Raw genomic sequence first — 12,069 nt, forward strand, 5'->3', positions numbered from 1 at the left:
GTGGAGGAAGGATGAGCTTGCTTGGTAGGTGGAGGAAGGACAGGGAAGAGCAAGCTGTGTCTGTCATGTGCTCTTGCATCCATTGCTTGGGACCTGAAGTAGTCCAACAACCAAGCTTTGCATAGAAACACTGAAGATAACACAAGTGATTTTATTTGAATGAGTCTTTTAAAAAAAGGATATGGTTTTTTTGCTCTGTGTCTTGTAGTGTTATTAAGGCTATTTTATTCCCTACCTCGTTCTACATACAGTATAGCTCCAAGGAACAGCACTGAAATAAAAAAAATTAGTGACAGTGTTGGCAGTCAAAACCTGGCAAATACCCAAATTAAGATACTGCGTGTGAGTGTAGATTGACCCTTATTGCATACTAACCAGAAACCTACTGAAGTGAGCAAAGATTATAGTTGTTTCTCATCACAAACACAGAAAAGAACAGTGCTTGCTGTCCTTTTTCCTTTAACTTCAGTTTTCAGCTCTGTCCCTTGTATTTTATGTCCAGCGAATGAATTACTAAAGTCTTTGGGAGATTGTCTATTCCAGCCATCATTAGTATATTTTCACAATTGCTTTATAAGGTGAGGGGAAATTACTAGGTTATTACTGACATGGAATGAAAGCCAAAATGACCCAGATTGTGCACTGGCTGTTTGGCTGTTTATAGGGTGGCATGACCCTCTGAAGACCACAGGTGTCTGTGAGAGTTGGGGTTCAGATAATCAGGCAGGATTAGCAGACACATCTGTGAACAAAGGACAGATTTCTGAGCACTGCTGGGGTCTGTTTTTAGCATGAGAAGGATTCAGGTTTGTGGCAAGCCTGCAAGTGTGATTTTCTCTAGACTAGGGTTAGAAGTAGGACACTTCTGGAGAGGATCTTCCCTTATTTCTCCATGAAATATGACTTTTGGTGGGTATTTCAACAAGGGAATATCTAAACCCAAGCAAACTGCTTCTTCAGAGAAGCTGGACTGACTGGAGAAGAGTCTGAGAAGAAAAAGTCAAACTGTGGTTTGCATTATGAGTTTGCATTAGGCCAGAATTCAGGAGATGATAGCAGAAGATGGAATCTGCTTTCTTGGACTGCCACCTTAAAAGCAATAACCTGGCTGTCCTGCCAGCTGGAGGAATCCTGATTTGGCTCAGTATGAATCAAGAGAAAGGAAAATGGTCAATCCATGAAGGTGAACAGATGCTTAAAAGAGCAGCTGTGCACAGTATGGGTTAGTAGCAGATGAGTGATGTGTAATCCAAAAGAAACCAATTAGGGTGCATTGAAATAGATCCAAATCACTGAGCTGAAGGGAGAGTGTGGAAGACTCAGAGGTTTTGGAGACAAGGAGACTCTGGCACAATGGCCACTGTCTTGGTTAGAGAAAAAAATCCCAGATTTCCCTATTTCACACATCCAGTATTGTCTTTGGAGAGTTTTAATTAGCATTTTGTAGCTCCTTATATAGCTATGATAGTGTTAATAGCTGTAATCTCTAAGCATCATTCAGCTAAGTGGTAGGAACAATTAAATATCCCTCTGGGTGCCAGGTGTAGAAGAAACAGCGGGGTGCTGTCTTGGGCAGGAGACTCCAAGGAAAGGCCTGGAGAACTCTATGAGAAAGACTTGAGGGCTGCCTCTGTGCAGTGAGAAACCTGCAGGGCTTCTTGAGCTGCCTGTGCCAAAGCCCACTCAGGGCAGCTCAGACAAAAATCCCAACCCCATCTCATTGTAGACCTCACCCTCTTCTCATCAGCACCAGTGGGTGTTTCGGGGCTCTTTGTTCTCCCAGTTGCCTCTGTGGGAAGTTACAGGGCAAATCAAGTTACAGGGACCCAAAGACTGTAGCTGTCCTAGTGAACTGAACAGTGGAATGACATGCCTCCAAGGCTCAGGAAAGGTTGTCTGTACTGCTGGACTGGGAGCACGCTTCCCAGCTCAGGATCCAGCTCTGCCAGAGCGTGCTCACCCAGAGGCTGCTCCCAAGGACCAGCATGGATCAGCCTGGTCTGCAGATGGACAGTTTACCCGTACAGGTACAGTCTGTGCACTGTCAGAGAGTGGTCACTGGCCACTTTATTCACTGTTTTATGGCTGCTGCTAAGAGCCCTGACTGGTGAGGGTCTGTAAGGAGATCTGCTGATCACCATCTCTCCTGCCTGCCTCACCAAGACTGTACTTGCCCATTTAACTATCTTTTTGGGTCTGTTCCCCAGCACAGACATCATTGTGGTCCAATGGATGGACTACAGTCTGTTGAAACAAAAAGCCTGCTGAGGTAAAAAGGAGTTAGGGGAGTTGTTTTATATATAGTCAAACCAAAAGTTTCTCCCCTTGATCCTGTTATTTGAACTGCCTGAACTGATGTTGCCAACTCTTTTCCCAAAGAGTTGCCTGAAGCAGGCACTTGACAAGCAAATTCTTCCTCGAGGCATTAATGTTTGATGATGTTATAAACAAAGTAACATGAAGGAAAGTGTTTGGCATCTGTACCTGCTGGCCATGCTGCCAGCTCTGCTCAGGAATACCCAGCCTGTGGAAGTTCCTGTATGCTCAAAGTATTTGTTGCAGACTTTTCTGGCTCATTTTAACAAATTCATTCATGGGTCTGTGGGTAATGAGCAGACAGAAGAAAACTCTGGGCTGATCTTCCTGGTGGACAAGCTACAACACATCATTTCCCTAGAAGTCCCTCATACAAAAATCTACTAAAGGGTGCTAGTAGGGATCATATTAATCCGTGTATTTCTGAAGAGCTTTAAAATGGCAATAATTTTATACAATTCTATTGAGACCAGTTGAATTTTGCACTTCATGAATTCACAGTTAATCTTCATAACAAGTTCATGTCCTCCAAAACTGAGATCTTCAAAAAATAGCATCTAATTCTTGAGAGATATTTGGGCAAATTCAGTTGGACTTGATTATCTTAAGGGTCTTTTCCAATCTAAATGATTCTATTCTAAGTCCTTCTCCTTGAGAAGGACTCCTTCCTTGAGAAGAGGTTTTATGCTTGTGTTTGATTGGGTTTGTGTCCATGTTTGTTGCCCTTTTCTGCTACTCTTAGCATACTGTCAATAAAGAAAAAGAAATAGGGTGAGAGAAGATTTGAATAAACTGACCCAGTTTATAAAAAGTGTTTATTTTCTGTTAAAGATTTTATTTAAAGATTTTCTCTTTTCCTTATACTGAAATACTTGGCATTGGTGCTTAACTTTCATTTAAGTATGAAATGATAGTTTGCATAGTGTAATCTGATAGAAATAAATTTATGAGGGAGAGAGACGATAACTAAGGCTTATCCAGAAAAACAATCTCATATCTAGAAGCTGAAAGTAAGAAGCCAGACATCTGCAGTCCAAGTCTGCAGAATCATGCATATTATACAGCAAAAAACTGCATCCTTACTTTAAATAGGTCATAGGAGTATGATAAAAAAGGAAAGAGAGCTAATGGCAGGAAATAGGACTGCAAACAGAGGAAAAAAAAATAGGGCAAAACTATAAAGCTCAATGTTTGTTACATCTGCCCTCCTAGCTCCTGTGCAAAGGTCTCAAATATTCTTCTGTATTTCATAGTTTAAGGCCAATCTTGTCTCTTAGCATATTAAAGATTTGCTAAATTAGGATTAAAGCTCTTGAAGGAGCTAGGATCAAAGCTTTTATAGCAAATGTTGAAGTGCATATTCTAATACTTATAATTGCTAAATAGAAATTGATTTGGCATATTATATGCATCATATCTTACAGCAGAGTTAATTAATTGGCAGTTACATTTCTTCCTAGCTAGCCTGTGGCACTTTCTGATTAATTTTTAAACAAATCTAGTTCAGATTTCCTATTTCCTATACTTTTTTTTCTTTTCCCATGGCCTAAATGGGATGACTGAAAAAATATTCATAGGTCCTGTCTACATTATGATGATATTGCATTTTATATGAAAATAGTGAAGAAGTTGGACTCTACTCAGAAGAGCAAACAGTTCTTTACAAATGTGTGAGGTGAAAATTCTGCACTCGTCCTGAGTCACGAAGCAGCACAGAAAAGTTGGAGTCAGAGCCCAGGTTCAATGCACAAAGAAACAAGGGTTGAATCATGGAACCAGGCATTCCTCGAGTGCAAGTTCAGTGCTATGAGCCAGCTATGAGCTGGAAATACTTCCAGCTTGGGACTTATTCTGCTGTTCGTGCAGTAAATGCCCATTAAAATACTGAGAGATTTGACACTGATTTTAACAAAAAATCTCTTTGTAATAAGTAGCAAAAACATTATGTTTTCACATTTGCAAATCTGATAGGTTTTTTTCTCCACTTCACATGGGAAGATGGGTTTTATAGCTCTGATTTGGAATATTCAACAGGCCTCTGAAAGCATAAGTTAGAGAAATGTGCTCATGTCCACAACCAGGTCTCTTTCCAGGAATTAGAGGGGCACAAATTACAATGAACATTTTGCAGTGAGAACATACTGGGCGTTCTTTTTTTTTTTTTTTTTGGTAACAGAAATTATTTGGCAGTACAATTTCTCTGATAAAATGTACCTAAAACACCTCCAGCTTTATTTTTAGCTATCTAAGTTAAAACCAGCTTCTCGCAGAATTGGGCAAGAATATTTAAAATAACTTCTAATAAAAATTCCATTTACACGGTCCCTTAGTATATCTACCTCTGTAAATAATATAACTTTTCGTGACTTAACAGTATTCCCTCATTTTCACTAATTGAAGGTCTTCTATTTGTCCATTATCTTTTGGGGAAGACAACAATTCTTTATTTGGGTGTAGTTGCATATTGAGGGTGTAATATACATGTTTTTGAAGAGTGATTCGTATAGTAAGGCCATAACTTTTTGAACGTTTGCAATGCTCTAAAGGCCAGATTCACAAGGAAGGAAATTTAGCCTTTATAAGAAATTTGGAGCTCCATATTGTCCGAGTTTATTGATTTATTGCTTAATATCTGTGTTAATGACTTTTTTGCAGGTTGGGGAAAGGCCTGCAAAAGATGAATTTTGCCCTCCACCATACACCCACTATGAGGTTCCACCAAGCTTTTATCGATCTGCCATGATCCTGAAGCCACAGCTAGGACTGGGTGCAGTGTCCAGGTTGCCATCTGCCAAGAGCAGGATTCTCATTGCAAGTCAAAGGTCCTCAGGGAGTTGTCTCCATCAGCAAGGAGAAATAACAAGTGCTCCCAGCCTCTACCATCCTGATGCTTCAGGTAAAGTATGAACTTTCTTTCCTTTCCCTTTACTGTTGTCACCAATAAGATACCTTTTTTTTGAGACAGAAAAATCACAAAATGAGCAGCATTTTGACCCGATTGTACAAAGCTCCAATGGCACTTTGAGGTGTGTCTTTTTATCCTAAGGTAAAGCTGAACAGGGAGTCTGGGACTTGTGCAAAGGTTGTTTCGCAGGTCATTGCCAAAGAAAGAGAATGGTTTTCAATAATAATTCTCACTTTTCACCTTTTTATCTTCCTCCACCTTGTAAATGCCTGAAAAATCTTTGATTTTGTTCTGGGGAAGATAATGGGACATAATGAAGACTCCACCGCTCAGTCTGGATTTGACATTCCCCACCACGTTGTGCTCTGAAAACCTGGGCAGTGTTCAAATGTGCCAGCAGAGATCTTGATTCTCTGAAGGCCTGGTGTACACCTCTTTGGAGACAACATTTCTAATACCTTTTTCTTCCTAGCTACTGCCCAGCTCAGCATGACCCTGGGGAGAATTACAGAGGAGGGACAAGCATGAGAAGAGCTGGAAGGAGAAGTGTGTGATGTCACAAGAAAGGGACAGCAATTACTTCTACAGGACACTCCTTAGAGCCTGGAAAAGTGTGGAGATTTAAAAAATGCACCTTTCAACAGGAGCAAATTCAGGGACAACTGAAAATCAGTCATTGTGAGAATGAAATGTAGCAGCTGTTTAATAGCCTAGAACGCTGCAGAGATTTTTAAAAGTAGTCATAAGGGCTAAAGTTAAGGTCTTATGATCCCTTCTCTTGCCCCAGGTTGGGATTCCTTCTGATGTATCCTTATTTAACCTGCTCATGAAAAACTGTTTATAAAAACCTTCAATATGAGATCTTGGAGCCTCTGAAAGCAGGACTGCTCCAATGCATTACCTGTTTTCAAATTAAGTGTTCTCTATTGTGTTTTGCCTTACTCCTTTTATTACAGTTTGCTTCCTCTTTCATGTGGAGTAGTTGTGGGGTCTTTTCCTCCTTGCAAGTATTTGAAAACTATTACCATCTCTCCCCAGTGTCTATCTGTCCATACTAAGAAGCAGGAGAAATTAAGAAAAATTTAGAATGGAAATGCACCAGAGCATCTTGAATTTACCCTGAGAGGACAGTCTCAGTCAGTAATACAGGTTGACAGGATTTGGGGCTTATCAGAAAATCAAGGTTCTCTGTAGTACAGTGCCTCTTGCCAGTATTCTTTACTATCTGACCCTGCATCTGGAGTTTGGCTGATGCCATTAGCAGAAGCTGACCAAACTCAGCAGTATGTGACTTCTGAGACACCCCAAGATTGCAGGCTGGGTTGTAAATACCATTTCTGCCCTGTGACTTGAGTTCAGTCAGCAATGAACATAGGAATATAGGTGCAGAGAGTAATTGGATCATAATTTCCATTTAAATGAAACTGCAAGAAACTGTGAGTTCAGGATATGAGTAGTGTAAGCCTTTGTGTTACAAGAACCAGTTTGAGAGATAGATAAGAGAGAAAATGCAAACAGAACTCATTACCAAATAAACGTTTTTTTCTGATCATCAGAAATGAACACTGCCTTCATTTTTATTCATCCATCACCCATCCATTACCCACATTATCCTGCATCATTGATGCTAGCAGACATGACTTTTCCTTAGCCACTTTTAATCCATACAGGAGCTTGTCTTGCATGCATGCATTTACTGTCTTCCATGTTATGTGACATTTTAAAATCTAAAGAGGATCAGCTTATCAGTCCCATTTTTTATCTGTAGTACTGCCTTTTAAAAAAGCCAGTACATGAGGAGTGTACGTAAGTAAATTGCATGATCTGTTACTGTGATTCTATTCCACTAAAGTGGTATTTTTTAACATTTTCATATTTCTCAAAAGTTTTTTTTGTCACTTTTTAAATTTAAAAAAAATATTTATTTTTTATCACTGTTTATTTTTTGGACTTTGTCTGCTTTGGAGGTCAAGTTTAATTTACAGCTCCATCATTTTCTTCCTACAACTGTTATTTTGCTTGTTTCTCTCTAGTCTATTGATACCTTGCTGTTTCAGAAAAGGGTATAAAAGACAACTCCTGGTAGTCCAATAATCTGTCTGTCATCTCTTTCAGGACCCCAAAGTGTGTCTCATCTGGTCTTTGGGCTCTGACTGTTTTATGGATTTTAAATTACACAAGACTTGTTCTGGAGAGGTTGCTAATGTCTCCAGTTTTTCACTGTCCTCCCCAGGACACATTGTTTTCACTTCTGGCATCTCACCTTTCATTTTCCTTGCAAGATGAAGAATGTGTTTAATTTTTCTGCAATACCTTATTCTGTTGTGATATACTTTTCACTGGTCTCCTTTGGTTCAACGCCTCTTCTTACTTATCTTTTGTGTATTTCTGAAATCTTATGTTGGTTTATTTACATTCATTTATTTTTAGTATTTTTTCCCCAATTATCTATTCAAGATTTTGTTATAATCACCTTTTTCCTTGTATGCCTCAAATTACTTAATCCTTCTCTCAGCAATATATAACTTCATAGGTCAGCTTACCAGACTTTTTTGTTTTTAATACTTCTTTTTAAAAAGAATAATGAATTGCTCATGAAAGAGGCTAAGGTGACAGAAGATAGGACAAGACTGGTATAGGAGTGCAGAGGCATCAGAGAACTGATTCCTGTGCCTGTATCCACAGCAGAGCACACATGCAGACCAGAGATGAGTTGCTGGTTGCCATGGAGGGGATGGATGGTACAGCACCCCCTGGCATGCCAGAGCTGTTGGGGTGTTAATTAGAGGAGGTCATAGTAGGGCCAAACACCTTTCAGCCATCTGTTAAGGTATCCAACACCCTTTTCAACCACTTTTCCTAATTTGTCTGTTGGCTGTAGTATTATTTGCAGTATATTTGATCTGCATCATTGGTTCTGCTGCACTATTTGAAACACAAGATTAAACACAGCTTTGATAGAGTCATATTTGCAAACATGAGTAAATAACATGCATGAACATATGGACAGCATCTGGGATGCAGAGCCAGTAAGACTTGCTCACGGGTATTGTGGGGTTTGAGAGCTTGGGTAACTTCAGCCAAAGCAGCTAGGGACTAAGGGGTATTTTTTCTGTCAGGGATACCAGGCCTGCCTTCAAGATTGCTAATCAGCATCTCTTGCAGCTTGATCCTGAGCTTTTAATCCAGTTTCCAATCCTGGTGATATCAGTCATGCCCTGAGGTAATGGAAACAGAAGGATCTAGCCAGTTGCTATCCCGTGACAAAGTGTGCGGTACAGCGGAGGCTTTTAAACAGAAATCGCTGTGGCACGGTATCGAGGACAGCAGCAGTGCCTCTTAATGAGGATTTTATTCCCCTTTGCCATACCATTCATAAAGCAGCAGTCTGGTTAAGCAGCACTGATAAGCTGGGTGGTTTGGCCCATGTATAATACTAATCCTCATAAAACTGACTCTGAGGTAATTGATAATTAAATCCCTGAACTGCTGTGATGGACTGCAAGTATTATAACTGCGTTAAGGGTTTTGTTAGTTTTACGTTATGCCAAGTAGAAAGTAAAATAATGAGTGCTCCCTCAAGTGTGATCTCTAAGTGTGATGGCTAAAGTGTGGTTGGATCAGGATGTAGGACACGTGGTGGCATTGGCTGCAAATGCCTTATTAAGCAGTGCTGCTCCTTTGGTGGGTCAGATAAGAAGCCTGACTGTAAGAAAAAGTGTTCTGCAAAGTAGGTAAAATAGGAAGTCATTGAATTATGATATACTTATAGGTGCCATAGAGTCTCTGTAAGCTTAATATTTGTTTATTTTATGTAAATAGACTCTGCTCTTTCTATGGGAAACTTTTAAGTCAAAACAAGCATTGAAGCATACTGTGTCTATAACATGTAAAATATTAATATGTTTTCCTTGGTTATAAAGACTTCTTGAAGCAAGTGTGTCAGGATTTGCATTCATTAGCTGATTATTTTGGTGGAATTAATGTCTGATTTTGAAAAGTATAACAGAGATCTCATAGTTAAAGCTTCACTTTAATTATGCTCATTAATTTAACTGAATTCTATATTTTTCAGTAGTGTTTAGGGTATTTTTTTCTCAAAGAGTGAGTTAATGAAATGTTACTTCCTTATCACCTCTCTGTGTATTAAACTTGTCAGTCCCGAGGGTCTAGCTTCTCGTCTCATTTCTAAGCAAGTCAACTTTCCTTGAAGATAGAATTTACCCATAAATCAGGACTTCAATATTTGTCCTTCCTTGGACAGACACAGATATATGCATATGTGTCTTTGCATATGTATAATGTGTTTCTTTTCAAATGCCACAATATGTCTAGAGCTTTCTCCCAGCAGGAAAGTTTTATTTTCATGTTTATTCTCAGGAATAAACAACCAAATAATGACCTATTAATTGAACATGTAAATTAGATTTGATGATAGAAAAGAGGTTTTGAGGTTACTTCCTGAAATGTTGCCTTACTGCTACTCCCGCTCTGTCTGTACTTGCAGTCTGAGGTCCTTGGGTTAGAACTGGCAAGCTTCTTAACTGGTTAAAGAAAGAGGGACAAGGGAAGAGTTCAGAGAGGAAAATGTTCTCTGTCCTCCACTAACCTGCTGTTTTTAGTTTGCAGTCTATTTTCTTTGAGAGAGCAATCTGACTGTATTTCATTAAAAAAAAAAAAAAGTTTCAAAGGGACTCACACACTTCCTCATAAATTTTTTTGAGGACATTGTCATCTTACTTGAGACATTGCCATCTGCCACCTCTCTGCTCCAATTACTGTGTCTTCAAGGAACTAAACCCCATCATTTTAGAAGAGTTGTCTATATGACAGTTGTACCAATCTGTCATTTGTAAGAAGAGTATGTGGAGCAATCTGGGTGTAGGAGCAGGCAAATGCTTCCTACCTTGCCTCCTTCCTGCTGAGAGCCAAACGTTGTCTCTGGCTGGACATCCACAGCTCTTCTGAGCAGTCAGTGAGATGCAGCTCCAGTGCAGAGAAGTGTTCTGGGTGCACTGGGCTGCTAGTGGAAAATGCAATGAGTGAGAGTCATGCATGGATGATTCATGTGCTGCAAGTTTTTGAGGGATGCTGTGCTTTTCACATTAGCTGCCAAGCGAACATGGACATTTGCAGCTTGAATGAGTTGTGAGATGACAAGTTCTTGGGGTGTTGAGAATGTGCTAACCAGCCTTGCTTTGCCTGGGAGCTGGGAAGGCACAGAGCAGTTTTTCAGTTCTTTTAAATCTGAATCGTGAGGAGGTGAGCATTTACTACCATATGATGGCGGACTGACCCATCAGAAATTAATCAACGTTCAGCAGTAACAACTGTTTGGCCTTTGGAACTGAACTGTTCCAGGCTTGACAGTATTTGGATGAGAGACCATCAGGGCAGCTGGGCTCGACCTGCTCACTGCTGTTTAGGTGTAAACCATTAAAGCTGTATTCTAAAGCCCCTTTCCTCAGTTCTTGTTCAGAGAGAAATTGTTATGTGTGTACAGGGAAACGACAAATGTAGTGGCACCAGAAAAGATTTCTCACTTGTGCGATTTGTTTTTAATCTGCAAAGATACCAATGCTTGGGTTAACTCTGAGCTGGGTTAACTCAGCTTGTATTATCTCTGACTGATGCAGTGACTTTGGAGGTAAGTTTTTCCCAATTTCCCAATATGCAATGAGAATAGTGATGTTCAGATCATCAGTAAGTGAGAGGAAATGACATCTAATGATTAAAGTTTTAACAGAAACGCTGGTAAAAAAAATAAAAAGGGAAAGCAAAGAAAACCAAAAAACTCTATGACCAGATAACAAAGACTTGCCAAGGATCCCTGAATTATGGAGTTTTAAAGTCTTGAACTGCTACTCTTTTTCATAAGAACATATCTATATAACTAATTTCTTTAATTTTCCTTCATTTCAGCTAAAACATATTTCAAATTTCACAGAGAAATTACATGAAAGTTGCTTTTTACCCATGCACGAAGATGCAATTCTAATGCAGCAGGGATGCATAAGAAGTGAAGTTCAGACTTTGAATAAAGTCTCCCAGGCACATCTAGTTTGTGTCAATCAGTCCCTAACTCAAAATGTTTTTATGTTTCTGGATGGGAACAGCTTGAAGTGTCATAGAAAATCACTTGTGTGCATACAGACAACAATACTTAATTCTATAATTAGCTTCAGGCAGTGAGACAACTAGAAAGATTTTTAAGCTTATTTTGGCAGATTTTCATTAAAATAAAAGCTGCTCATTAAAATAACTTTTGTTTTGAACTCCCAGACCTTGTTTGCAGGAGTACATCTGTACTTTTAAGGAACAGAAATAAAGCAAAAAAACATGCATGAGAAAACTTGATGAAGTTTAGAACAGAAAATACATACAATAGGCTGATGTCTCATGTATTTTAATGAGAAAGAATACACGAAATTACTTAGCTTTAAGGATTTAAATGCATCCCTAATGAGGATAATGTCCTGCCCCCAGGTCCTCATGGTACAGAAGAACTGGATTACAAAGAAGAGAAGTGAAAAATAATTTAAGGATGATGATGAGTTCAAGATGCAAAATATTGTTAGTTCAGGGGGAATTGGAATTGAAGTCATAAACTAGAAACACACAAAAAAGTATGAGGAAAAAAACACTGAATTCTCTGCCCAAGTCTGGAAGAAAGGTAAAGATGGTTGGGCAGTTTGTGACCAAAATCCTTTTGGTTTTAAGGAAATTCTTCTTCTTCAGTGGCATTCATGTGCTTGGTCACAAACTGCAGAGAACAGTCAGTCTGGGGACTTGATGTGGGCACCCATCAAGTGATGTGGTTGAGTTGGAGACCTGGGAGTCTCAGGTGA

General features: G+C 39.4%; 1 protein-coding gene across 1 annotated transcript in view; it reads left to right on the top strand.

Annotated features, from left to right (window-relative positions):
- Positions 1–12,069, top strand: part of MTUS2 (microtubule associated scaffold protein 2) — a 158,217-nt gene that overhangs the window by 3,008 nt on the left and 143,140 nt on the right. Inside the window, exon 2 of the mRNA XM_053969759.1 lies at positions 4,972–5,212. Within this exon, the coding sequence (XP_053825734.1) occupies positions 4,972–5,212 (241 nt within the window). The remainder of the gene's footprint in view (positions 1–4,971; positions 5,213–12,069) is intronic.

This window comes from Vidua macroura, chromosome 2 (assembly GCF_024509145.1).
Source record: "Vidua macroura isolate BioBank_ID:100142 chromosome 2, ASM2450914v1, whole genome shotgun sequence".
Lineage (NCBI taxonomy): Eukaryota > Metazoa > Chordata > Aves > Passeriformes > Viduidae > Vidua > Vidua macroura.